Source organism: Drosophila subobscura, chromosome E, assembly GCF_008121235.1.
Source record: "Drosophila subobscura isolate 14011-0131.10 chromosome E, UCBerk_Dsub_1.0, whole genome shotgun sequence".
NCBI classification, from domain to species: Eukaryota; Metazoa; Arthropoda; class Insecta; order Diptera; family Drosophilidae; genus Drosophila; species Drosophila subobscura.
The window spans coordinates 13,033,516-13,060,783 of NC_048531.1; the positions used below are offsets into that span (position 1 = coordinate 13,033,516).

General features: G+C 47.0%; 8 protein-coding genes across 11 annotated transcripts; 4 read left to right on the forward strand and 4 right to left on the reverse strand.

The window, feature by feature from the left end:
- The first annotated feature begins 25 nt into the window (after positions 1–25).
- LOC117892291 (WD repeat-containing protein 43) lies at positions 26–3,449 on the forward strand. The gene is made up of 7 exons (XM_034798433.1): positions 26–381; positions 441–970; positions 1,025–1,507; positions 1,562–1,690; positions 1,759–1,908; positions 2,950–3,050; positions 3,118–3,449. Exons 1-7 carry the CDS (start codon positions 76–78, stop codon positions 3,306–3,308), a joined length of 1,890 nt encoding a protein of 629 aa, XP_034654324.1. The 5' UTR covers positions 26–75; the 3' UTR covers positions 3,309–3,449.
- Positions 1,906–27,134, reverse strand: LOC117892297. Its single transcript, XM_034798439.1, has 5 exons — positions 26,956–27,134; positions 26,718–26,898; positions 25,682–25,688; positions 17,787–17,797; positions 1,906–2,867 (listed from the first exon to the last, which is right to left on the reverse strand). Exons 2-5 carry the CDS (start codon positions 26,775–26,777, stop codon positions 1,944–1,946), a joined length of 1,002 nt encoding a protein of 333 aa, XP_034654330.1. The 5' UTR covers positions 26,778–26,898; positions 26,956–27,134; the 3' UTR covers positions 1,906–1,943.
- Positions 3,549–6,230, reverse strand: LOC117892293 (glucose-6-phosphate isomerase). The gene is made up of 5 exons (XM_034798435.1): positions 5,840–6,230; positions 4,933–5,515; positions 4,629–4,868; positions 4,038–4,566; positions 3,549–3,974 (listed from the first exon to the last, which is right to left on the reverse strand). The coding sequence occupies exons 1-5, from the start codon at positions 5,971–5,973 to the stop codon at positions 3,784–3,786; spliced, it is 1,677 nt and encodes a 558-aa protein (XP_034654326.1). The 5' UTR covers positions 5,974–6,230; the 3' UTR covers positions 3,549–3,783.
- On the forward strand, positions 7,010–10,985 carry LOC117892290 (protein lines). Of its 2 annotated transcripts, none has more exons than XM_034798431.1 (2): positions 7,010–7,497; positions 7,562–10,985. In XM_034798431.1, exon 2 carries the CDS (start codon positions 7,621–7,623, stop codon positions 10,285–10,287), a length of 2,667 nt encoding a protein of 888 aa, XP_034654322.1. In that variant the 5' UTR covers positions 7,010–7,497; positions 7,562–7,620; the 3' UTR covers positions 10,288–10,985. The 2 variants fall into 2 exon arrangements, with proteins under 2 accessions (XP_034654322.1, XP_034654323.1); XM_034798432.1 differs by having other exon boundaries at positions 7,010–7,493.
- On the reverse strand, positions 11,322–13,128 carry LOC117892299. Of its 3 annotated transcripts, none has more exons than XM_034798443.1 (3): positions 12,456–13,128; positions 12,302–12,383; positions 11,322–11,593 (listed from the first exon to the last, which is right to left on the reverse strand). In XM_034798443.1, the coding sequence occupies exons 1-3, from the start codon at positions 13,023–13,025 to the stop codon at positions 11,337–11,339; spliced, it is 909 nt and encodes a 302-aa protein (XP_034654334.1). In that variant the 5' UTR covers positions 13,026–13,128; the 3' UTR covers positions 11,322–11,336. The 3 variants fall into 3 exon arrangements, with proteins under 3 accessions (XP_034654334.1, XP_034654332.1, XP_034654335.1); XM_034798441.1 differs by having other exon boundaries at positions 12,302–12,386; XM_034798444.1 differs by lacking the exon at positions 11,322–11,593 and having other exon boundaries at positions 12,027–12,386.
- Positions 13,251–15,629, reverse strand: LOC117892292 (serendipity locus protein alpha). The gene is given in 8 exon segments (XM_034798434.1): positions 13,251–13,540; positions 13,602–13,703; positions 13,767–14,465; positions 14,528–14,846; positions 14,898–14,957; positions 14,959–15,222; positions 15,290–15,469; positions 15,528–15,629. Coding segments are annotated over 8 exon segments (1,767 nt in total). The 5' UTR covers positions 15,621–15,629; the 3' UTR covers positions 13,251–13,490.
- Positions 21,847–24,292, forward strand: LOC117892295 (stromal membrane-associated protein 1). The gene is made up of 2 exons (XM_034798438.1): positions 21,847–22,194; positions 22,473–24,292. The coding sequence occupies exons 1-2, from the start codon at positions 22,074–22,076 to the stop codon at positions 23,927–23,929; spliced, it is 1,578 nt and encodes a 525-aa protein (XP_034654329.1). The 5' UTR covers positions 21,847–22,073; the 3' UTR covers positions 23,930–24,292.
- Positions 24,793–26,013, forward strand: LOC117892298 (protein FAM8A1). Its single transcript, XM_034798440.1, has 2 exons — positions 24,793–24,810; positions 24,864–26,013. Exon 2 carries the CDS (start codon positions 24,867–24,869, stop codon positions 25,827–25,829), a length of 963 nt encoding a protein of 320 aa, XP_034654331.1. The 5' UTR covers positions 24,793–24,810; positions 24,864–24,866; the 3' UTR covers positions 25,830–26,013.
- Positions 27,135–27,268: the final 134 nt, after the last annotated feature.

Genomic DNA, 27,268 nt, shown 5'->3' on the forward strand with positions numbered 1-27,268 from the left:
CGATATATTTTTGTTATATCGATAGGTATCGATAAGAGCCCCCTTGCCGCAAATACGTAAATTTGTAAAATAACAATGTCGCAAGGCAAGAAGCACGTGTTGGGGTTTTCTCCCAATGGTGGTCAGCTCTTTGCTTCTGTTGACGAGCTGGGAATACTGCGAGTATGGAACACGGAGACGAACACGCTGAAACAGGAGTTCACCCCGAACCTGCAGGTCTCTGGCCCCTGCACAGCGCTCACGTGGGTTTTGGTGGCAGCGCCGCGACCTAAGAAGTCGCGCAAGAGTCTGCCGACCCAAGAGGCGGCCAGCGACCAACTCTACATTGCTTTGGGAACGTTAAAAGGCGTCGTAGTTATATATTCATTGGCCGAAGGAAAGGTAAGAATCGATTAGTTCATGGTAACACGTTCCCCAGTAATGCTCTCGTGCCATTGCAGATTGAACGTACTTTGAGTGGCGACAGTCACGATGGCCCAGTCACCTCGATTGTTTACGACAATGCGGGGCATCTGTATACAGTGGGAGTTGATTGTCGGGCGCTTGTTTGGTCGTTGGAGCAGGAGCGCTGCATCAGCGACTGGCAGGTTGGACCAGAGAAGCCACGAAACATCGTGTATCTACCAAAGAGTCGGACCCTAGCAGTTGGCTCACGCCAGCTAAAGATCTATGATGTGGATACCAAGGAGTTGGTTGAAACCTTCACCGGACACTCTGGCGAGGTTAATGCCATCAGCAGCGTTGTGTGCACTGACGATGCGGAATTCGTACTGACCACAGCTCGAATGGAGAGAGTCATTTGCTTCTGGAAGATTGAGAAGAAGGGCAAGAACAAAGCGTCTTCCTGTACGCTGCTAATGGAGGATCTTGCCTACTGTTTGTCCAGCGAAGTTCAAGACGACGGGCAGCTGCGGGTGGCGAGTGTGACTCGCAACGGCATCATACACATATACCTTTTGAATGTGAACAGGTAAACCATAAAAATTTCAAAATTAATACCCAATTCATGCTTTTCCGATTGCAGTCTGTCCGCCGAAAAGTTCGTGAAGCCAAAGGCCTCCCTGCAAATCGTTTCCGATGGCGCCGATACGGTCGAGCCCATTCATGCTCTGGCCTCTTACTTTGTAGCCGACAAAAATCGCTCGCACGAGATACTTTTTGGCTACGGAAATCGCAAACAAATACAATTCGAGCGCTTTACCCCCAACTATGCTGAGAAATTGAATGTTATCGTCCGCGCTGACCCAAAGAAATTGTATGCTCAGAAGAAGGGCAAGGTGCAGGCCCTGCAGGCTGCCCAAAAAACGCTCACTCCTGTTGTGAGTCAGAAGATTGTGGAGTACAATAGTGCCCTGCCGATTTCCCAGAAGAAAGTACAAAACGACGTTCCAATGGAGGCGCGCTTGCAGCACCTGCAGATCAAAGCCACCAAACTGGGTGGCGGGAAACTACAGACACAGAGCAAGACACAGCTGCTGATGCAGGCGCTGCACAGCAAGGATCAGGCGTAAGATACTGATTAACTCATGCCAAGAGCTCCCTTAACTGTCTTCCTTTTTAGCATGATCGATGCAGTGCTCAGTACACATGACACGGAGACGATACAGCTGACACTGGACCGCCTGCCGCTCGAATATGTCAACCCCTTGGTGAACGAACTCTCAATACTTATACAGGGAAAGCATGCCAAGTAAGTGCACATCTTTGCTGCTTGTAAATTGAATGAGGAATGTACTGACATTTTTCCTTAAATTACAGTGTTACATCTGCCCTACGCTGGCTTCAAGTACTGGCCTGTACGCACACGAGTGCGCTGATGTCGGAAGACAAACAGGCACTGCGCGAAAAGCTGGGAATTGTCCTTGGCGTGGCTCAGCAACGGATGCATTGTCTGTCGGAGGCATTACAGTGAGTATTAGTAGATCTAAGCGTGTTTATTGGCATCAGGGTTTGCCCTTCTTGGACTTTTTGGGCTTCTCGATAGTGCCGTGTCGGCATTCGCACACCTCAGCGTAGAAGGCCAACTTGGTGTGCAGAATGGTGTCAATGTAGAATCTTTGAAAAGTAAACGAGTTCAGCGAACGCTCGCCCACCGCATAGTACAAAGTGTTGTAGCCCTCAAAGCGGTATGTGATCATCACTGGATAGTGCTTCTGCATGACCTTTGAGACGGTTATGATGAATCGCACCTTGGCGACAGCCAGTGGGTTGGGACAGCGTGGCGTTGGCCGAGAGAAATGTGCATCGACAAAGTAGATCTTTCCCTTGATGGGAATTTCGTGCTGAATGGGGTTGCTCAGAACCGCACACTTTGTGTCCGGCGACAGCTGCCACTGACCAACAAAGTCCTGTATCTCGGACAGTACATTGCTGTACTCGAATTCCCCAATAGTCGTCGGTTTGCGCAGCAATCCGCTGGAGCCCGAGCTCGGCCCATAGTCACCCACCGCCACTGTTGTGGCAAAAATGGCAGTGCCCTCTCTCTCGTTGACAGTGTCCGTCACCTGAACATCGAGCAGCGTAGGCACTTTGGCAGCGGTGTTCTTCGGTGTACCTGAAAACTTGTAGCAAAACAGTCCCCGGGGATCGGACTGAACTATGGTCAGGGCTTCGCAAAGGGTGCCGTCCACCAAGTCCATTATGCACTGCATGTCGGCGTCATCACAAACTGGCTTATTGCAATGGGCCACTGCTTCGGCGATGCTTCCGACCTCAACTATGGGGGACACAATATGCGCCTTCATGGCATCCGACTGCTCATTGTCCGAAGTCTTGTTCAATCGGCGCGATCTCAACAGAATGGAGGCTTGCGAGTATTTGCGGTCCAATAGATCCGAGTCCGAGACGGGGTTGATATCCATTTTAAGCTTAATTTGGTGCTTTTTATTCCATTGAAATATATTTTATATGTACACTGTTTCAAGTCGGATTTGTATTGTTTAATTTTAGAATTTCTGGACGCGTCAACCTGATCATAAGTCAAATGAAGCGAAACGCAGATAATCATTTGAATGAAAGCAACGTTTTGAATGTGGACGATGAAGAGGAAGGTTAGTATTTTGAAATTACTACCACTGGCAGTCGTTTTGTTTAAATCAATCCTTCTGCTTTCTGCAGATGAGCCAGCAGACGCAGACGGAGACAGCGCACAGGGTGAAAGCAACTGGAGCGACCTGGAAGATCAGAACATCAGCTCAAACAGCATTGCGGACGAAGGCCTAGCCGCAGACAATGATTTGGCGGCCGATGAGGAGGATCTGGCAATGACGCAAGGCTCGGAAGATGATGATGAAGAACTGAGTGATTGAGCGACTGATTCTGAGAGCGAATCAGCGGATTAGCATGATATGATAGGTACCAATGCAATTTCTTTATTGTCCAACTGCGAACCCAACCCTTCCCAAGCCAATTAAACTAGAGTAGTTTTCCAAACAGTTTTCCACACTGAATTCTATGCAATTTGTATTTTTATTTGTGTTTAGTAACTACGTGCAACAACGAATAGGGAGCCAATTATATTTTCTAAGACATGACATGAGATTTTGTCATTAGCAAGCAAACGTAAACATTTCATTTCCATTTTCCATCAATCTATAATAATATGGTAGAATATAGTGCCGAGAACAGAGTTTCGCTTTCTTTTCCGTAGGTAGTTTGAGTATACATAAGTAGAAGCTCATCCAATAACAGCTCAGTAACTACTAATAGGTGTGTGTTTGTGTGTGGTGTGTTTGTGTGTGTGGTTTCATTTCATTTTAATTGTCAGCAAATGGACGAACAAATTTACTTCCAGTTTGCTTTGAGGAAATTAATTAGTCCGTTGGTGGAACTGTCGTGAGAGGAGACCTCGGCGCAAGTGTCGAGCTCCGGCTCGATGGCCTTGGCCAGCTGCTTGCCCAATTCAACGCCCCACTGATCGAACGAATTGATGTCCCAAATGATGCCTTGCACAAAGATTTTGTGCTCGTAGAGTGCTGAAAAATTGAGCGATTTCAATTATTAATTGACGTTGTCAAAGTCAAATCGGTCAAACGTACCAATCAATGCGCCCAGAGTAAATGGTGACACTTTCTTCACGACAATTGAGTTGGTGGGTCGATTGCCAGCGAACACCTTGTGCGGCAGCAAGTTTTCCAGCTCGTTGCCGCACAATCCGGCCTTGGTTAGCTCCTGCTTGGCCTCATCGGCCGTCTTGCCGGCCATCAGTGCCTCCGTTTGGGCTAGGAAATTTGAGAGTAGAATTTTGTGGTGCTTGCCGCCGGCAATGGGATTGTGCGTCTGGGCGGGGGCAATGAAGTCGCATGGGATCAGGCGAGTGCCCTGATGGATAAGCTGGTAAAAGGCGTGCTGGCCGTTGGTGCCTGGCTCGCCCCACACAATCGGACCAGTGCTATACTGAACTGGCTTGCCCGACTTGCTAACGAACTTTCCGTTGCTCTCCATGTCGCCCTGCTGGAAATAGGCGGCAAAGCGGTGCAAGTACTGATCGTATGGCAGCAGGGCGTGTGTTTCAGCATTGTAGAAGTTCGAGTACCAAATGCCGAGCAGAGCCAGAATAACGGGTGCCTGAAAACCATACCAAACAAATATTTAAACATGGCAGAAGGTGCTCACAAATCTTTACTTACATTTTTGTCCAGTGGCGTCGACTTGAAGTGATTGTCCATGTAATGGGCACCATCCAAGAGCTGCTCGAAGTTCTCGAAGCCAATGGACAAGCAAATGGAAAGTCCAATTGCCGACCAGAGCGAGTAGCGTCCTCCCACCCAATCCCAGAAGCCGAACATATTTGCGCTATCGATGCCGAAGGCAGTGACCTTCTCCTTGTTGGTCGACAGAGCCACGAAATGCTTGGCAACGGCATCCGCCTAGAAGCGCAAAATATGGACAATCTATAATAAATGCGTACGACTGAAAAGGCAAACGACATACATCCTTGGTATGCTCCAACAGCCAGGTCTTGGCCGATGTGGCATTGGTGATGGTCTCCTGAGTGGTGAAGGTCTTCGACGCGATAATGAACAATGTTGTCTCGTAGTTGACCTTCTTCAGGACCTCTGCCATGTGGGTGCCGTCGATGTTGGACACGAAATGGGAGTACAAGCCCTTGCCGTAGGGTTTCAGCGCCTCGGTGACCATCAGGGGTCCCAGGTCGGAGCCACCGATTCCAATGTTAACCACATCGGTGATCTGTTTGCCAGTGCTTCCACGCCACACTCCAGAGATGACCTTGTTGGTGAACTCCTTCATGTGCTGCAGCTCGGCGCGCACATCTGGCATCACATCCTTGTTATCCACCAGCACCGGGTCTGCGCCCCGATTGCGCAACGCGACATGGAGGACGGCACGATTCTCGGTGATGTTGATGTGCTGGCCACTGAACATTGCATCGCGTGCTTGCTCCACTCGCCGCGACTTGGCCAACTCGATGAGCAAGGGCCACACCTCATCGTTGACACGGTTCTTGGAGTAGTCCAGCAGTATCTCGCCATCATTTGGGGTACTCAGACGTAGGCTGATAAAAACGTGAACGTTAACATTGAAAATCACTTGACCTCAAAGCAAAGGCGACAACTGCTACCAGCAAAGGTCGTTACTTTGACCTTATGCAAGGACAAACGAGTCCGTAGCGAACTTGAAATATAACATTCGATGATGAAAGTAAAAGTACATACATATGTACATATGTATGTACGTACGTATGAATGTACGAAAGTGTGTATGCATACACATGCTCGTCAATTTATGTGTGTATGCATAAGAACTTGTTGGTATACTACTCCATCGTTATGCATACACACTTTCTCCTTTGTCCTTTCTCATTCTGCCGCCCACTCACCTGTACTTGGAAAACCGCTTTGGATCTTTCACAAACAAATCTTTGATAATAATTTGCTTGTGATTAGCATTGTAGTACTCCTGAAGCTTTTTGAAAGCGGGCTCCTCGTTGAGAGCGGGCAGGGTTCCAGCCATTTTTCTTTGGGGAGGTGGGAGGTGGGTCTTGTTAACACAACTTAAAGTCACAAAAAACACAAGTCAACTGCAAGAGCAAATCGCGACACTTCACTTAAATACGGTTGTTACTGTTCCTGGCACCACACACAGGTTCTGTTTTCTATGGATCCGGTATAATTCCGGAACACAGGCCCACAATTTCGCCGTTGTAGATATTATCGTACTGAACCGCGCAGCAATTTTCCCAAAGTCCTGTTCTCGGTAACCGCTGGAATTTGTCAAATATTCCTTCAATGTCAAATGAAAAACAAGACTCGGAGTTGCCACGTCGCCGGTCAAGCATTTGTTTTGATTTGCAAACAGGCGCCGAATGGACTCGTGTTCCGAAATACATACAGTTTTGAATTTACTTGTTTAATTTGACAATCTTTGGCGATCGTTAATGATCGTTTTTTAAGAATTAAACAAACCTTGTTGGCAAGTTTCTTTTTCCACCAGGATGGCACCACAGCAAAATCCAGAGTTGCCAAGTATCTGTAATGCACTCCAACTATCGATAATTGAATCAACCGTGGGAAAATGGATATTATAGAATTGAGGAAACGTTTGTCATTTCAGGCTCCAATGAAACTACCTGGAGTCTGCTGGAAGGCGATCCCATTAAAATGTTGCGGTTTATGGCGACCAAGAATAGGAATTATTACCATGCCAATGTAGGGGAAGTCATTATGAATGATGCTTGTGTAAAACAGATATTGAAACTTAATTGAAGGAAATAGGGTATACAAGTGCCCATACTCATAGTGGGTTGACCAGCAACAATGACGTCACATTGCATGCATCCTGTTTTATTAAGAAGATTGAACAGTTCGCACTGCGGGCGAAAGAAACCCGCCATGTTACAACTCAGGATGTTTAATTGTTTAAATGGAGCGGGCTTAGTTTTCTAACTTCGGTATTTCCTCGGTATATTTACGATATATTTGTAAATAAGAAGGTATATTTCGGTGTACTTTGGATAGTCGTTCGGTATATTTAATCAATAAAGCCACGGTCACACTGCCTAAAAGATGGCGACGCGCTCGCTACTTTAACAGAAAGAGAGGTAGTTGTTTTTTTCAACAAAATTATAATAAAACAAAATAAAACTAGTGCAAATCATATAAACAAGAGGAGCTGGATGTTCTGGCCTACCGTGCGCATCGTAATCTGTAGTGAAACAGTGGCAAAAGAATCGGCGGGGAGAGAGAGTGAAGTGAAACTAATACAAACATTGGCATGTCCAGTGGCAAGTGAGCAACAAGTGTGTAAAAAAACATATTGTGGTCGTATAAAATGTTAGGAAAAGCCATCAGCCCACCTGGCTACAGGTATATCGACTGCATGTGCCACAAATAAACACGCGTAACTGGTAGAAAAGAGCATTTTAAACCAAGGAACGCGTCTCTGCACACGTAACCTTGTGTGCGCGTAGCACGGAAGCTGTTACTGGCTTGGGCTGTGGCAGTGCAACGCCAACCAAATCGGAATACTTGTTCGTATGTATGTGGATTCGAGGCGTGCTGCTGTTTTGATTTTGTAACCTAAACGGACCTATAAATTACAGCGGACACGTGAAGTATTAGCCAGTAAAATATTCCAAAGACGTCGGGTACGTCACAGAACATGGACACAGCCTCTGGAGCTGGATCTGGAGCCGGAGCTGGCAGTGGTTCAAGTGGCAGCATCGCTGATGCCTGCCCCTGCTCAACGGTCGCTGCCACCGCTCACAATGAACAGCCGCAGACCAAGAGACAGAAAATTGAGAAGCAAATCAAAGTTGGCTCCAAGTCATTGCCCCCGCCACCGTCGCCGCCAGACATTTTAGATCGGCGGGATGCCCTCGATGCCAATAGCAACAACAATAAGAATCATCATCTGTGCTCATCGCTCTCCTCGTCCTCCACGCACTCGCTGTCAACGCCCAGCAGCACCAACAACTCACCCACAGCGACGCCATGCAGCTCGAGGGCGGCCTCCTATGCCCAGCTGCTCAGTGTACAGAGCTTAGTCCACAATATCTTGCCACAATCCGAGCTGCAAACCGAACAGGAGCCCACAAAGGACGAAGTGGATCGTGCCGCCAAGCTGCCAGATCTGCTGACCATCACCACCAGCAGCAGCATTACCAGCAGTTGTAGTAGTAGTAATAATATTAGCAATAGAAGCAACTGCATGGCGTCGGCATCGTCATCGTCATCGATTGATGATATGCTGGAATTCGAGCAGTCGCTGACGCGCCAGTGCCTGTGCGGCGTTTCGGAACGAACGCTTCGCAAGCCATTCCAGTCGCACTACTCGCAGGACACAAACGGCCAGAAACGGATCGCGTACCTTAGGGAGTGGCCCACCAACAAGCTGCTGCAGTTCCTGTCCAACCTGCAGCTGCTGTTCGACATCTACCTGAAGCAGAATGCCAAGGGCTTCATTTGTACGAGAATAATGGACGTCTGCGACGCGCTGATCCGGAACGACAACAAGCTCATCGACGAGATCATCGTGCTGGCGGGCTACAACAATTCCTATGTGCAATTTCTGGCGGGACGTGTGCTAGCCGCATTTCTGGTGATTGCCAAACAGGAACTGAACGACGAGTGGCTGCAGAAAATCGTTGACCAGCTCTTCAACTTCGAGCAGCTCGACCAGGCGGCAGTGCAGAAGATCCACTTCAGCCTGGACATTATCAAGCGCATCGTCGAATGGAAGGACATGGAGACGCATCCGCTGGACGATGACTGGATGACGAACACGAGTGCTGCTGGCGCTGCTGCATCGCCCATGGCCCTGCCAGCGGATGCCGCTGTGAGCTACATGCACTTCCCCGTGCAGGATCAGCCGCTGGCGACCAACTACTTTGCGCTACAGTTCAGAGAGGATGCAACGGGCGAGACCGAGAGGGAGACAGACAGCAGAGATAGGGAGACGGAGAGGCGCAGACGGAACGGCGGCCTGTACGAAGATGATCCGATAAGCCCTCATCCAGCACAACCCGCATCCGTGCCCGGCGGCTGTCACGTGGTCACTCTCACCGACTCCGAGAGCTTTGACACCACTCACCTGAAGTGCATCACGATACAGAAGCTGGAGCACAAGTGGCCCACGCTGGTGAAGAACATGTCGGAGCTGATGGCGCCGACCCACCAGGATACGGCGGAACACTGCGTTCTCAACTTCCTGCAGCTGTGGGAGAACATCATTTCGGTGAAGGCCAATCTCTCCATCGACGAGACGAGACCCTACTACGCCCAGCTGGACAAGTTTGAGCTGCTGCTCAACCACAGTCTGTCGTGCACCGTGTACAAGCAAATGCTGTGTCTGTTCAATGAGGCCCTGTGCTACGGCTCCACGCTAGCGCTGCAGGACATGCTGCCCGAGGAGACTTGCAAGCTGGCCCACCAGATCGTGTGCCACGTCCGTGGGTTTCGCATACTCGAATCCCTGCCGCGTCGCCAGCCGGACAATATGGTCAGCCTGATTGGCTACAACGGCACACCCCTCGTCTATGCGAATGGCGCCATTGCCATATCGACAATGGCTCGATCCGTAGATGTTGCACCGCAGGATGCAGGCGAGGATGGAGCGCCAATGCCACCGCTGGATCTAATCGAAATGGACAAGACGCTGCTGCAGAAGATGGTGCTGCTGGTGCTAAAGTCGATTGCGGTGACAGTGAAGGAGATCCGCAGCGATTCGTCCGACTCTTCGATTGACTCGAGCGACTACGATGCCTTCCAGGACATGATGCTGATCGAACGCTCCATTCGGGATGTGCTGAGCAAGCTGGAAACGTTCATCAAGCAGACCCTGGAGTTCCACCCGGAGTGTCATTTCAGCAAGATCCTGATCCATCTATTCGATGACCAGGACGATCACCTGATCGAGGCCATGGTCTGCACCCTGGACGTGACGTCGGGCATCTCCTTCCGCAACAATGCCTTTCCCGAACTGGTTTCCATGCTGAATCCTGTGTATACGTTTCTGGAGTTCCTCAAGATGACGTCGAATAGCTCGGACCTGCTGCTGGACCTGCTGGTGAGCAACGAGACCTGCTTCCTGCTGTATCTGCTGCGGCTGCTCAAGTACATCCGCATGAACTGGACCATGTTTGTGCACAGCTGCCACAGCTTTGGCATGGGCAACGCCATGCTGGACGAGGCCATGGGCGTGCTGATCCGACTGCGCCTGCAGATATCTCGCCTGGTCTCCCGCCAGCTCTATCCGTACGACATATCACCGGTGCTGCGTCTGCTGGAGAGTTGCGAAAGTCTCTACGAGGGCAACGAGCTTAGTTAAATGCCCCCTGCCCTGCCCTGCCCTGTCCTGTCCTGCCTAAACGCATGCAATTAAAATACGTAATTTATTTTAAAATTTAATGTAATAGGAGAAGCTAGCGCAAAATTCGATAATGAATAATCCTTGTAGAACATCCTTGTAGTGTACTAGATCTAAGCCACATCGTGCCCCTGCTGATTGCAGGCAAATTCCTTTATCCATATTCCACATCTCTATCTCTCCAAATTAACGTTCCATTCCGACTTAATAATCCAATAATACGATGAGAGTTGAGATATGTAACTGAGCTTTCTGTCATCCGCTTCGAAGATCGTCCTTCTGTCCTACCAATCTGGATACATAAACGTATGTAATTGTCATTGCAATGAGCATCACAAGATTGTAGTAGCTAGTTCGTAGTTAATGGTAATGTTGTAGGTACTGAGCTCCAAACTACGCTGTACGCTAGCCTAAGATTGTTTTAATCTTGCCCTAAGTAGAGTAATGTACCATAGAAATTGGCTAAATGGATGGGGAGTTCATTTTTCTCGTTTCACCGCTCGCCGCACGTGCAATTCGTGAAAAGTGTGTACAAATTTTGATGTCTTCACGGATTGCATGGGCGGGTGGGGGTACGTTCTAAAATACTTGAATAATACTATAGCTTAATGAATTAATTAACTGATTAACTGATTAAAAGAAAAACGCATTAAGAACAACCACAAAAACAAAAAGCACATCGATGATGGCAATGATTTACCCAATTATTATGTACTCTGTGAAGTCTTCTCTATAGATTCGATTGTCTTGTTGATCGTTGTTGAAGTATTCATTGATATTGACGGACACTGGCTTTAATGACGATTTATCATGCGGACGCGACGTTTCGAGTCAGCGTTTGGATCTACATTTAGCGGATTCGGACCCGTGAGGCTGATACCAGAGCCGCGTCTGGCCAACTCGGAAGTGTATGGACTGATATTTGAGACATGAACTGTTTGATAGTCAATGCTGATGGGTACGGATGAGCGGCGATTTAGACGCGTCTCTGGGGGAGAAAACAGTTTGGCTTAGAGCTGTTTGCGTGACATACCATACCGTGACAGCGGTGACTGTGTGTTTTTACCAGGATCTCGATCTCCTGCCGGTCTGTATGCTAACGGTGATGGGGCTGTGGCCCTGTGCTGGTGATCGAGTGTCTTTGGGGTGCACACGGTGCGGCCTCCCTCCTCGTTCAGTGTGTACTTGTAGCGGTCGACCGACGCGGCCCGCACCTCTCCCAATAGTATGTGCCTGCGCCGGAGAACCGCCGACTCTTCGAGCAGTACTGTGATGAAAGGCGTAATGAACGAGCGCGTGTGTGTGTGTGCATGCGTGCAGAAAGTGAAGATCAGATAGTGTCAGATCAGTTCATATGGCAGAGTTCAGCGGTAACGTAACAACAGCAACACGCCCATGGGGGAAAGTCAAATAAAACGCAAGCTCATGGGCATGGCTACATACTCGTAAAGTGATCACAGGAAGCGCACAGTAATTGATTTATTTTACGTTTACACACATCAATAAATATATATATAGTAAAGTATAGTTGGACAGAGTATGCCAGTAAGTAGTAGATTCATAGACACATATCTTACATTCAGTGCAGTGTCACACAGCACAGGAGTGGAGGAGAGGCAGAACAGAGTGTGAGGACAGACATACATACATATTTCAACACGCTAGTCTAAATATATCACTAAAGTACAGGTGCCTTGCAAGGATTTTAGAGATCAAAAGTATACAATATATAAAGGGGTTTGTTGTTCTTCTGAAATAGTCAGAAAGTCAGCTCTCATAATGGACAAAGTGCTTCACAGTATAGAAAGTTTCCAAGTATACAAAAATTAATGGTAGTAGTAAATACAAGTAGAGTAGAGTAGATAACATTTAGATGTTTAAGTTGTTCCCTCATTAACCTGAACGGATGTGTAATCTTCGGCCCAGCGAGTTACATGAAACCCCTAAAATTTTGGCAAAGTTTTTGGAGAAATACCTTTTGAGGCCCTCCGATCCTGCTTGTGTATTTGCGCATAGGATTGCAACGAGCAACGGCGCAAACGTTTGTCCCCTTTGTTCTTCTGTTAATCAAAAGATGCAAAAGTTATTGAAATATATGCAGCAGAAGGCTTAGGAATTATTATTCTTACCGACTTGTAGTGCTGATTGATGTCGGATGCTGCCTTTAGGAGCAGATAAATGAAGACCAGGGCAAACAGATATATTATGGGCTCTGCCGTGTTGCTCTTCTTGGCGGTCTCCTGCTTTCTCCTGTTACTCTCCAGAGCTTTAGCCCCACGAGTGCGCTTACTAGCAGCGCTTCCACCTGATCCATTTCGAGTTCGCTTGGCGGCCTTGGACTGAGATGGCTTGGCCATTCGGTTGCCAGTCGGAGTGGTGCCATTTTGTTGTGCGGTTTCCTTTCCGAAGACCTCAAGCTTTGTGCATCCGAGGTTGCTTGCTGGCACCTCCTCAATGGTTTCCGGATAGCCTTCGTCGAGAGAGACATCGGGACCGTATACATCGAGGGCAGCAACTCCGGGCTCGAAATAGTATCTGTAATTGCATTGCGCCCCAGCGACCACGAGACACATTGTGCAGACTACCATGAGGATTCCCAGCGGGACTACATGGTGGTTGTTTGTTTGACCACTGGCCGTGGACGGGCCTTCATCGACCTCATCCTCAGAAATGAACTTGTCGCCGAGTTGTGATTGCATGGTCTAACGTCTAACCATTAAACATTTGTTGCTGACTATTAAGCACTCAAATAGGTAGCTGTGTGTATCTGCCAGCGACTAAAGTCGTACTTCTGTTCGAGTCGGAAAATCGATAGGGACTACGGCCACCAAACGGCTTCACATTTTGTAATTGAACACAAAATAGATGCCAAAAGAGGCTTCTGCTCCGTTGCACCAACAAGTGTATCTACTTTTTATTTTATATTTAACTTAATATATTGCTTTATTTTTGCAACAGCCAAACAACTGTTTCTCATTCAACGCTCTCCACCACCAAAATACCATACAAATCTACGTGTGTATGTCTCCCTGGCCGTACTTGTCGCACCTGCCCAATGGCATTTAGCTTGTGATGTACGTTAATTCAAATCGCGGAGCTTCGATTATGGAGTGCTTAAAACTATATTCAATTATTTACAATCTGATAATGGAAGATCAACGCGGCTAACATTCAAAGGCACCAGTGGACATTCCAGTAAGTTGTTCGAGTATGTCTAGAATAATGTTTCAAATCGCGATATAGTCAAACAAAGCAATCCTTTATTCCACACTTACCAGTTATTTGGAGGTTTGCAGATTGATTGCTGATTGTTGTATACATTCGCTTGCTCTCCGCCATATTTTGTCGCTTAAACATCACAGTGCGCAGACTTTCTCCTGCAAATAAGCGCACATTCTAGAGATCATTTCATAAATTAGAAAGATTGCAAAGCTACTCACGGCGGCGCACACTGTAGTTGACTGTCTTTATGTTTTGCTGTTTACTTTCTTTAGGCTTTGCGTCGGTGGGTCTAGCCAGTCTTCTCCTACGCACTGTGTCGTAGAGGATGCTGCAGTGGCTAGTCGCAATGCCCGAAAAGCTGGGTTCTTCTTGGGATTCGTCCACCAAATGGGAGTCCATGACACTCGGCCCCTCTTCACGTTGGCTCGAAGCTCCGATACAGCCATGAAGCTTGCGCAAAATCGTCCGCAGGATCTTGAAGCGCTTGATGATACGTTTCTGCTCCACCTGGGACGCACACATCAGTATGGCCTTGCACTCGCGTAGTATTCGTATGAGCTGCTGCAAGTACTCCTGGCCGACCTCAAGCTTCGTCTCAGCCAAAACCTTCCGATTGACTTCCACCTGAAAATGCTCCAACACGAACAGAGCCATTTGCAGCAAGTCCTCCAATGCGCCTTTTTCGTAGTGCTTCTCGGCAGCACTAATGCCTGCCGTGAGTATCTCCAAGCAGCAGCCAAGAAACGCGCGACTTTCAATGATCTCCTGCAGCGCAGCCTTAAACTTGGCCACTTCCTCGTCGAAGTGCTGCTCCAACACATCCGAGTACAGGTCGGAGCCGTTGGCCTGCAGGGAAGGTATCAGGCTAGTGTCCAGCGACTCAAAGGATGCCAGACAGCTGCGCATCATCGTTTTCACTGTGGTAAAATATTGAATGAGTTGTGGCCATTTGTCTACATGGAATATCAGGATCGCATACTTTTCAAGTTGGGGGCGAAGGCAATTGCAAAGATACCAATCTGGGTGGCTCGATCGATGTTCACATCGAAATCGGCAATAAACTCATCAGCTATAGATTCATCCGCCGAACTGCTCCTCAAAAGGGTTCGGATCTTGTCCACTGAGAACTTTTGAAAATCCAAAAAGCAGGTAAACACCAGACGCAGCAGGGCATCATTGATGAAATCTTCTAACTGATAAAGCGCCTGTTCCAGTGTCATGGATTTCAGTTTAAGATTGGAGCTCGACGTGTTCGGGTCTTTGCATTCATCTTGGAATGCGCTCAGCTCGCGAATCACCTTCAATAAGTAAGTATAAGTATAATGTGAAAGGTACACCGCTCTGCCTACCTTCTGACACAGTGCACTTAGTGCCCTTTTATCCTGTTGCAGGGCTACATTTGCAAAACCCCAATGTCTGGCCCAATAGCAAGTCGATGTTAACGCGCAACTGTGCGCCTAGGGACAGGATCTCTGCAGGTGTATTAGGAAAATTCATCAAATCACTATTTTCTTCATTGCTTGAACTGAACAGCGCTAACGTGTCCAACGTGGAGTCAAGCAATTTGAGGAAGGAGCGCCCCTGGCCATCATCTGTAGACTCGTCACTCGAACAAAGATGCAACAGGCGTTGCAGGCACCATCGAATGCGATCGAGAAAATAAACGTGGCTCGCCTAACAAATTTACGTGTTAGTAGATGCATAAACATTTGTGAATGTGCAAATTTGTTGAGATATTTACCGAAACTGCAGAGCCAGACGCCAGTTTCATTGTGCACTCTACTTGCCGCACACACACCATAATCTGAGTTAGGCAAAGACAAACCAATTCGGCGGACTCCTGAGCTTTGGCGCTCTGCTTCCGATCGCTCAAAGATTCATGGACAGCAGATGAAAATTCCAATAGAGCCGCACAGAAATCCTGCAAACAAAGAAACCTTTGTAATTTCTTCTCTAACATTGCGGGTTCTTTACCGTACATTAAGCCAGTTCATATTTCTCACACTTGTGGCTTCAACACCTCTGTTTAGTATGCGGAGGCACGACTCCAGTTTTTTCCGCAGGACTTCCATAAATAATACTTTTTTTTTTTTTTTTTTGAGGTTTTATGTTACCGCTCTACCCTTGGGTAGAGGGGGATTATTTGGCCGCCCGCCTTTACAAGGTGGAAATCGCCACGTCGAGATATGTAACTTGTTACAGTTTTACTCCAATTTTGTCGATGAACTCGATTAATGTTTGGTACGAGCTAATTTGTTCTTTTTCGAAGAATTTATAGATATTATTATATTTCCTTAGCGATGGGTAGCTTAGTCTTGTTGTGTTGTACTTGGTACAATTAAATATTATATGCGATGCGTCATCGATAGTATCGCAAGTATCACAAATGTTACTTGCGACTACGTGCATTTTGGCAAGAGTGTGCCTATCAAATGCACTGCCGCTAAGCAGTCTATTGATCCTTTTAGTGTCAATGGCTTTTAGCTTATTTCTATTTAGGAACCATGGTTTTGTTAAGGTAGAGGGAAAAAGTGAGCAGTATCCTCTGCGTTTAACGCTGGCAAACTCGGCATACTCTCTCTCCCATTCTTCTTTCAGTATTCGGTGTATCTCACATATTGCATCTTTAAGATTCCATTTAACGACTGTATATTTTCCCAGTCTGTGTGCTTCTTTGGCTGCTGAATCTACTGCCGTGTTCTGAGGAATGTTTGCGTGGCCGGGTATGAAATGGATTTCTACCTTCTTTAGGTATTGGGCTTGACGGATCTTCTCCCTGATTTTATAAGCGATGAAATTATCCTGAATGCTCCTTGCCAGTATCAGAGCCCCATTTCTGCTGTCCGTTAGGATGGCGATTCGAGAAAACCCGCGCGAGATAGCATGGTCCAAGGCCTTTTCAATTGCAAGCAACTCGGCGGACAGAGATGACAAGGTTTTGTGCGTGTAAAAGCTATCTATGAAACCTGAGCTGTCGTGTAGGAAAGCTGCGCTAGAGTGTCTGTTAGCTACTGAACCATCAGTGTAGTAGATCTCAAAGCCACCCCTCGACAGGAGTGCCCTTTTTTCCCTATGGAGAACTAATATGCCCGCCTGGTCTAAGCTGTGCTTGTTATCAGCAGCCCCCTTAAAAAAGTTTAAGTCTGACCTAATTTTGGTGCAATGCGAAGTTGTACTCTCAAAGACCTCGATTCTCTCCAGAATATCACCGAACTCGCGAAATGCCTTGGCGTATCCCGTGTTTATGTCCCTGTTTAGGGACACCGTCCTACTCGCTGGGAGGCTGTATGCAAATGCCTTGGCTAACTCTTTTGCCGCTAGGAATCTCATTCTGTATTCCGGGGAAGTTCTCCCGCCATGTGGTAAATAATCGGGATAGGAGTGCAAACGATTAAGCCTAGTGACTTTCTGAGGTGGTGGTTAAAATGAGATTTGATTTTGGCTAGAGCGGATTTGGACAAGTTGCTGAAAGACGAGCAAGCGTATTCTAGTCTACTTCTGACAAAGGCCTTGTAAACTATGAGCCCTCTCTTTGGGCTGATACCGTAATGGCACCCACTGAGTAGTCTTAGAAACGCACAGTTTCTGTTTGACTCCGAAATGGCCTGCTCGATGTGCACTGAGGCTGAGTTGTTCGCTGAAATTGTTCTGCCTAGATATTTGATCTGATCTACTTGCCTAATCTCGACTCCTTGGTGATCAATGTTCAGCTCGGTTCTTCGGATGCTGAAGTGAATCACTTTGGATTTGGCTGGGTTGAAGGCAAGGTTAAGCCTGTTGCATCTTGCCTCAAAGCTGTCTATTTTGCCTGCGAGCATACGTTTGGCAATGGAAATCTCTTTGTGGAAGCAAATAATAAAGAAGTCGTCCGCATACTGAAACAGTAAGCAATTGCCATCGTTTATCTCGTGCAGTTCTGCAGTGTACAAGTTGAACAGAGTTGGACTGAGACAGCTGCCCTGACTAACTCCCCTGTTCACCTCAACCTCACTCTTGCCTTTGATTAGTAGACGCCTGCTCAGGAAGCTGGCAATCCAGGCAGTGTGATTCGGGTCGAACTGCATAACATTCATCTTCTGCTCTAGCGTGTCCACTCTTACGCAGTCAAAGGCCCTTTGTAGGTCAAGACAGGCCGCCACGACCTGATTCCCTCTCGCCTTCAGAGCCAGGACCTCGTTGATCAGGTCGTTAATGCAGAGCGCCGTGGACCTGTTCCTCCTGAAGGCATAGGATCTGACCGGCAAAAGCTCTTGCCTTGAAATATGCTCGTCCAGCTTTAATTTTATCAACCCCTCTATAGACTTAAACAAGGTGTTTATTAGGCAAATAGGTCTGTAGTTTTGGAAGGAAGCGGGGTCCGCATTTTTCTTGGGAATCGGTACCACCTTGATTCTACGCCAGACCTCTGGGATGACGCCACTGAGCCATACCCTGTTTATAATTTCAAAGATGCTATGTTTTTTCCCCACAGGAAGTTGCTGCAGCATCCTGAAAGATATGCCATCTGGGCCTCTCGCCGAATTTGGGTTCCTGGTTTTCAGGAAGGACAGAAATTCCCCCATGTCCAAAGGTTCAGGGTCACCTGGTCCAATCAGAGGTGGAATGGTCTCTGGGGATCTACTGCCTACAGTGGAGGGGATGTCTTTGATCATTTTTAGAAAGCCCTTGTCGTTTTCGTCTGTCCATGTGTTCCCTACGTTTTTGACTTGTCCGTATTTCTTTAGGTTCTTTACTCTGCTCCACATGGAGGGCGAAGAGGACACCTCTTCTATGAACTTAGAGAAGTTTGACCTTCTGCAATTTTTAATCTCCTTTTGCAGGTTGCGGTCGGCCTCTATTGTGGCTCTGGCATCCTCCAATTTTTTTGTGTAATAGTATTTTTGCCTGCACGCATTTCTCACGCGAAATAGTCTCTCTATATCCTCGTTCCACCATTTCTTGGGAATATACTTGTTGTTACTGGGAATGGTAACTGTGTTCTTACTGGTCAGGGATTTGACCTTATCGTTGAGCTCTTGCAGATTGGTAAAGCTGCTTGCTCCTAAAATACGATTTATTCTATTGTGCAGTACTTTCTTTTCTGGGATGGAGGCATCTAAACCTTCGACTGTTATGACGATTGGGAAGTGGTTGCTGTTGGTTATTTTGGATTTAAGGGCTTGCCAGTCAACTCTACCGTTCCTGTGATTGGAAAAGGTGAGGTCAAGAACTGAGAATTGTGAGGGGTTCCTGGAGAAAGTTGGAGAGCCGTCGTTTAGACAGATGAAACCCGCCTCACGGGTAGCATTCTCGATGTGCTGCGGCCCTTGCGGTCACTGGAAGAGTTTCCCCAGATGGAAGACTTGGCGTTGAAATCTCCTCCTACGACCGAAGGGTAGTCTAGGGACTCTGCAAGCTCGAACACCTTTTTAATGCCCGATTTGAATTGGGAAAGTGTCATTGAGGGCGCAGCGTATGCGCTAAGAATGTTGAGGTTGTTTTTGAGGTTCAAGGTCTTAATACCTACGATCTCTAGATCGCTGTCGATTTTCAGAATGCTAAATCTAATTTTCTTTCTAATATAGATTCCAACTCCGCCGTAGCCGTCTTCTCTGGGCTTACCGATGAAGTTATAATCTAAGATACTGCAGTCAGCATTGTTTACAACCCAGATCTCCGAAAGGATTGCAATGTCTATTTCGTTGTTCATTAGAAACATATTGAGGAGCTGTTTGTTGTTGTTGTAAGTCAGACTTTGAATGTTTAGTTGAAGAATCTTCATTGTTTGTTGTTTGGATATCCCGCTTCCAACCCCTGCACAATCTGCAAACGGTCGAGTTCAGCGTTGGAGGTGTTAACATACTCCAAGATCTGTTGAAAAAACTTCTGCACCAATTCCCCTTTTGACATAATGTTCGGTTCCACCAAGAACGCTGTTAGCATGGATCCCAGTGCGTTAAGCTTTTCCTGGGCCACAGATGAGACCACGGACGATGTTCTCACAAATTTCTCACTCAATTGAGGGCTATTAGCGTTGATCGCGTTCCTCCATTCTGCCATATTGGCAGCTGCCTTAGCCGACTCCAAATTACGTGCTGCCGCTCTTTTGGCTTTGGTCACCTCGGCGAACGAAGCAACCGAGTGAATTTCCCTAGCTGCCTCTGTGTTGTTATTCAGTAGTTCGGGAAGGGTGACATTTTGCCAAGTGGGTCGGGGAAACTCCCCTGGGTCTCCAAGGTTGGGAGAAGATCTACCAAAGAGTGTCGGATACCTGGCCTTGACCTCCGCCCGTGATAGGTTCTCCAGCGTCATGCTTTTTTGAATGGCATACGCTTTTGTTCTCGCCTCGCATTGCGGGTGCGTAGCCGCGTGGTTACCCTTGCAGTTAGCACAGCTTAACCCCGAGCATAGCGTGCCGCTGCTGTGGTCCTGACCACATTTAAAACATCTCGGCCCGCTCTTGCAGTGCTTCGCCATGTGGCCGAACCTAAAGCACCTGAAGCATTGGCTAAACTGAACGAAGGGTTTCACTTTAACCTTGGCATACAGGAACTTGATTTCCTTGGGCAGCTGCTCCCCTCTAAACCAGAGTTTTACCCTGCCGGTGGGTACCCTTTCCCCCGAGGTTCTGTCTTTCCTGAAAATACGTGCAATTCCCTCTATGGGGACGTCTGAAATGATCAGCTCCGCGAGCTGCTCCTCCGAGTGGTGGCCTGGGATCCCAAAGATTAGGCCCGCCCTTTGCACAAAGTGTCGCAAAATTCGAGGAGAGTACCCGTGGGCGGCGAAGGCACTGTTTTCCACAACCTCGTTAGCGCTGTCGGCCGACCTACAAGCAATCTTGCACCTGCCATAGCCTATCCTCGCGACCTCCTCTATACCGCCAAGTCCCAAATTTACCAACAGTTCGGATAGCTCGAACTGGTTGATGGCCTTTCTGGAATTAATGTCGCTTATTTTGTCGATGTACACGACATAAGGGCCTTTGTGGTCCTCGTAGTATTTGTTGTTGTTGATGTTGTTGTTGTTGTTCTTGTTGTTGTTGTTAGTTGTTGTTGTTGATCTAGTACTCACTGACGTCTGACAAACCTCTACATGAGACTTCTCTTTCTCACTCGTCGTAATCGTTTTGGTGGTTTTATTATCCGTCTCTTTCCTTTTCAAGATGGTTTTTTGCGTAGGTTTTGAGACCAAGGTCGCTGTAGAGTTTACCGCCTTCTTCACGCCTGCCGTAGTAGACCGTCTGGCGTCTTCTTCTCTCTTCTTGAGAGTCTCCACTAGGATCCTTGATCCTGTCGCCTTCTCCGTGGCCATCCTGGTCCTTCCCATGCCAGCCATGGTTCCGGATTAAGCTGCCCCAGACTCCGCGTTACTGGCTTTTCTGGGCCGCCATTACGGCGAGGCAAGGTTATCCGAAAGAACTACGGAACTACTGCCAATTTTGGCCCGCCGTCTTAGCAGGTTGTGGGGTAACCACTGGTGATCGGATTATTGCTTATTATAAGCCAGTTTAGGCTCAATTTCACGAAATAAGCTAATTTTTAACTTTCCGCGGTAAAAACGAGATACGCTCCTCACCAGTGTTGCACAACCACCAATTTTGATAAATAATACTTTAATCAAGAGTTTGAGCAAAGGTAAACAATCTATTTGAAAGGTGGCTTGTTTTGAAGCGGCACTCCTAAATTGATGTGGCAGCGCTAGGTACACACTGTTGCATTTCGATATTCAGCCGTTTCCATTGAAAATCTTTTCGAAATAAACCTAATGAACTTGCGCTTTTATTATTGGTGCGGATCTGTTTCCTCTGACTAATCTATGGTTAGGTTTAGCAGTGCCTTTATTTATGAAATACATCCCCATAGATGCGTGACTCAGTTTTTTTTTTTTGTTTGGATGAAAAATCCCAGCTACTAGCGGAATAGTGTCGTTTCGATCCTATCTTTATATAGGCGTTAATGGGGGTTCCAACTCATTTTATTCTAAACAGATCTCCTTCCTTCCTTTTATAATTTGTGTTTTTGTATGCCAGTTTTTTTCTATTGATACGCATATTTTATTTTGTAGGAATGGGAAATGAAAAATATCGATTCATTGTGTACCCGCTGTTGTTTTGAAACAATATTAATGTAATTTTAGGCTGCTTTTAAGTAATAATTATGAATGGAATAATAATAAAGTGAGCCGCTACAGCAATCGCGACTGTTTTTCTGATTCAATTTCGAAACAATATAATTTCATATACTAATATCGATAGATACATTTTCTCCGGTAAACAATATTGCCTACAAAATATTATCAAAAATATATATTATATATCGATAAATAACTACGCAGACGTACACTCTTTTCGGTAAAAAACTTTTCTGATAAAAACCAAAATTAAAAAATTTGCTTGTGTTTGTATCTATGCAAAAGAGTAGATAAGGTCTAGAGCACCTCTTCGTCTCCAACGCCACGTTGCACTAGCGCACCCGCTCAACATCCACGTACATTCTTCACAAACATCAATACATCGGGGCGAAGAGACAAACAAGTGCAGGAAAATGAGTTCTTCTTCAAATGCAGGCCAACGCACCAAACTGATACAGGAAAAATGTCAAACCTTACTAACCCAAATGCTACGCGACGAAGATAACAAATATTGTGTTGACTGCGATGCCAAGGGTATGTATTGCAATACATAATTTATGCTTTATTTCGCTCCTGGTGACGCACGGATGTACATCGGCACACATATGCATCCATACTTATCTGTGTATATGTGTACTTATGTACACAACAGAATAGAATGTGCGGACACTGTTGAGATAAATAAAATTGATAGCTTGCCAGGATTGCAAAGAAATTCTCTTCATCTTTTACATACATAACATACATCTACATATGTACAGCCACGAGTTAGAGAGTAGCTACTATAAAACATGAACTGAATTCTTTAACAGGTCCCCGCTGGGCGTCTTGGAACTTGGGAATGTTCCTGTGCATCCGCTGTGCTGGCATTCACCGGAATTTGGGCGTTCATATATCTCGTGTCAAGTCTGTGAATCTGGACACATGGACGCCGGAGCAAGTGATCTCGCTGCAGCAAATGGGAAACTCTAGGGCCCGCGCTGTGTACGAGGCTCAGCTTCCAGATGGATTCCGACGGCCACAAACGGACACCGCATTGGAGAACTTTATTCGCGCAAAGTACGAACACAAAAAGTATTTGGCCCGCGAATGGGTGCCGCCGTCACCGCCGAAAGTAGACTGGGCCAAGGAAATCGATGAAGAACTAGAGCGGCAGAAGAGGAAAAAGAAAAGTACCCAAGCCACATTGGGTCTCAGTGGCGTTGTTAGCGGTGTCGACAAGCGCGCCTCCACCTCAGCGACTGGATCGAAAAACTCGCCCCTACCCGCCCCATTGCCCAAGCCCAAGCCGAACCAAGTTGGCGGCTGCAGCCCAAAGACCACACATCGTGTACAATTAAATAGCAGCAATAGCAGCGCCGGCGAAAGTGATCTGTTGGGCCTTTCATCGCCCACTAAGCCCGTAGTGGGCGGTGGGGCTGCCAGTACTGCTAGCCAAGACCTTCAAAACGAAAGTTTCACCAGCTTTCTAAGTGCCAGCAGCTGTGGCATAATCCCGACTGATTCTGCCACCGGTCACCAGGAGAAATTTAATGGGAACAATGGTGATGCCCTGCTGGCCTCAAAACCCAACTCATTGGCACAGGAGGAGCAGGACTTCTTCAACCAAGGCTCGCTGGGAAACGGGGCCAACGACAAAGACCAGTCGGGAAAGATGTCCAAGGACAGCATCCTGGCCCTGTACGGAAATGCACCTACCACCCACAATCCGCAACTGAATTTCGGCGGTTTCACAGGCATGGCTCCTGGCGGGTACATGCACCAGCAACAGCAGCAGCAGATTCCGCATCAGTTTATGACGCCCCCGAACTCAGTTAGCATGTATAATGCCCCTGTAATGGCTGCTCCAAACGCGTTCAGCAACGCCCCCATCAGCTCGAGTGCCAATTCGATGAGCATGGCGGGAGTGGGTGGAGTCGGCTTTGGCGGTGGCCAGTTTATGAACTCTGGCGGCAGTGCTTATGCCACAGGCAGCAGCTTGCCCGTGCAAGGATCTGCTTCGAATCTGATGCAGACAAATCAAAGCATTCTGAGTGGGATGCCCCTGTTTGGGGCACACCCGCAGGCGGTTCCACACCAGCAGCATCAGCAGCAGCAACACCCACAGCTGGCGGGCCTCTCCATGAATGTCATGCAGCCCCTGTCCAGTGGCTTGCCCCAAACCGGGCCGATTGGATTCGCCGCCTCGGCCGGCCCCACTGCCTCCTCAGTACCATCCAATCTGAATCAGCAATTCGGAAACTTAAATATCGGTAATGTTTGGCAATAAATACAGATCATTGTATTTATGTATATGTATTCCTTTAATTAATTTTAAGACAGGCGCATGTCTCGCGTTGCAGATGAGATGATGAGTAATTAATTACACTTGGTTATATCCATTTGATGTACAACTTGCCAGTTAGTTAGTTGTGTTGAGACGCGTTTGAGCGAAACATTCGTATTGATAGCAGAATTATCCACTTGACTCTCCCGTCGAGCCATGTATTAGATAATGTTCAAGGTTTGCACGACAGGGCAGGGCAGTACAGAGAGTGCAGTACGGTGCCCGCTCGCCGAATCTATTCCAATTATACTATAACTATGTGTAACACCAAAATAATAAAAATCTAATAACTACAACTAAAACCTATAACGCACTTCCCAATTAAATGAATGTATATGTTCTTTTTGAAATATTAGCTAGGTATTTAATACATATATTTCTGCATAAATCGTCCATGCAGGAGGAGAAAAGAAAGAGTATGTAATGTAAAAGATTTGGCAATGTACTTTTAACTGGTCCGTATCTTAAGATAATCTCACATTTGTTTCTCAAAGTGAATATTAAATATCATGGCTGGAGTGTTGGCGGATCGGATTAATGTATGCGTTCGTTTTGTAAGTGGCTACTTTTAAGGAATAAATTAAACAACTTCGAACTGTGTAATATTAATTGATTCAAAATCTCGTGCATTTATTTTATACAAGAGTGGTCAGCTATAGTATAAAAGTTGGGAGTTATCTGCTGCTCAAAACGTTCCCGCTCGTTTTTAAATATTTACCTTGCCAAACATCATGTTTCATCGATATTGTACTCTTAAACATCGAATACAACGGACATCGATGTTTTTCCACCTCTATCAGCCGCTCGAAAACACGTCAACCCCGAGAATTAGTAAAAAGAAAATACAAAATACAACAATAAAATTCAACCGTTCGTTAGAATGAGCGAACAAATCGAGGAGAAGCTGCAAAAGCTTCTTACCGATCCAGCCATCAGCCAGGACCTGACAACGAAGGAAGCCTACTTCGCCAGTCTTTCTGAGTGGGCAAAACAAGCCTCTATATCCCAAAATGCAATGGCAATGTTTCCATATTACCTGCTCGCCAACTACCCGCAGCTGTTTCAACCAAATCCCCTCCTGTCGAGTTCTCCTCTAAGGGCACAGGAAGCTGGAAGCGCGGCTGCTCCTGCGGCAGCTCCACCCGCCTTCAGACGCTTCCGGGTGCTGGACGAAGTCCAGCAGCAGGAGACCATACAGCGTGTGGGCGGCTATGAGTATGTTGTGGCGCCGTTTTGGAAGCGAGCCGTCGCGGAGGCAATCGACATGTTCATCCTGTTCATTCTGAAAATAATTGTGACCTTTGGCATAGTGAATCTCTTTGATATCGATTTTGACAAGGACGTTATGCGGAGAACGCTGGAGGATGAGGATCTCTTTGTGAACTTCTTCGACATCTCCATGGACTTTATAAACATGTCGTCCGATCTGCTCATGATAGAGATGCTAACCAAGATGATAGTGTGCTGCTATGAGGCTGTTTGGACGGTCTGGTACAACGGAGCTACGCCTGGCAAGTCGCTGATGAAGATACGCATACACTATGTGGAGGCAGTGCTTCCTCTGCAGGCACCCGTCGTGCCACAATTTGTTTTCCAACCACAGCGGGAACCACTGAGAGCCCTGCTCTATCCCGCTGAGACCCCAAAATTGCTGAGGGCATTCGCGCGGGCGCTCGCGAAGAACCTTGTTATGACGCTGCTGTTTCCCATCTGCGTCGTTATGATATTCTTCAAGAACAACCGAACCGCCTACGACATAATGACAAAGACGATAGTCGTCGAGTCCAACTCCAATGCCATATACCGCACCGATGTGCCGCAGCAGCAACAACGTAATCGCTAACAATCAATCGGAAGTTATATCAACCTCCCGTTCCCTCACACGGACCGCCAAATTGTGTACGGAGTATTTATGCATAAACTTTATCTATACACTTATAAATACAAAAGTTATTGTTAATACTAAATCTAATGTCGTTATGTTGATGCAAAATCCTGTAAATTAAAATTCAATCAAATCCGTGAAACGCTGAGTAAGTGGTGTACGAGGCGTGAGTGTCGGAATTAGTGTCCGAGTTCGTTCGTTTATTGGTTTACTTGACATTTACGTTTTTCAGTGATTGAGAGACAACATTGCCCTTGCCAGGAACATGCAGAGCTGAGCCCTTGTAGCATGCCACCAGGTCGGCATTGGTCATTAGATCAGGAGCACATGTTTCGAAGACCTTCTTCTTGGGATTTAGCTGAGCATCCGGCTGGCGTGTGTATCCCTCGCAGTGAACCAGATCGCCGGGAACTGCGCCAACAGGTGGGCTCAGCACTTCCACTTTATCCGGCGTCGAAGCACACATCACCATCGCCTCTGAGGTCACGCCACGCATTTTGGCTGGTTTCAGATTGCACATGACCACAACCATACGGTTCTGCATCTCCTCCAGCGGCACAAACTTCACCAGACCTGAGACAACCGTGCGTGGGGCAGCTTCGCCACAGTCAATCTTTTCAAGATACAGGCTATCCGCATCGGGGTGACGACCCACCTCAACAATCTTGCCAACGCGCAAATCCAAGCGGCCGACATCTACAGGAGCCTCTGCGACGGGACTGGGCTTCTCGGCAGCTGGTTTCTTTTCCTTGACCTTTTTCTCCTTTGGTGGAGCAGAGGGCGCTTTCGCCTCACTTGCAGGCACTTTGGAAGAGGCATTCGATGCTGCTGTCTTGGAGCCAGCATCTGCCGCGGCGTCGGTGGAGAATGTTCGGGCGCCTGGGACCAATATCTGTTTCTTGCCATTCTTGACTTCGAGTTGCACTAGCTGGGCCAGTGCCTCTTCGATTTCTTTTTCAAGTGCGGCGTTTTCCGCAATGAGTTCTTGTTTCTGGCGCAGCACGAGCTGACTTTGGATCGCGGCCATCTGTTTTCGGCAAAAGTCAGATGAAAATATAATTTATTTGAGTTGTGTAATACTTGCCATTGACTGGAGGGACTCAACCAACGCTGAGACGAGTTCATTGTTTTCCACGGTTTGCTGCAATGCTGCCATTTTTGTCTTTATACTTGTCTTATTTCGTAAAAAGTTCACAATTCCGTATTTCCTGCTGACGGTGGATGTTATACGCAGCATTGTATTTCGATTGGTTAATCAATCGAACAATTTAAAGCTCATTTATGGTGTTATGGCATAGAACTTTGCTGCGAAGAGAAAAATAACATGAAAGACAAAATGCAAATTAAGTGTTCGTGGCCTTCAGATATTTCTCATTACATTATATATTTCTGTAAAA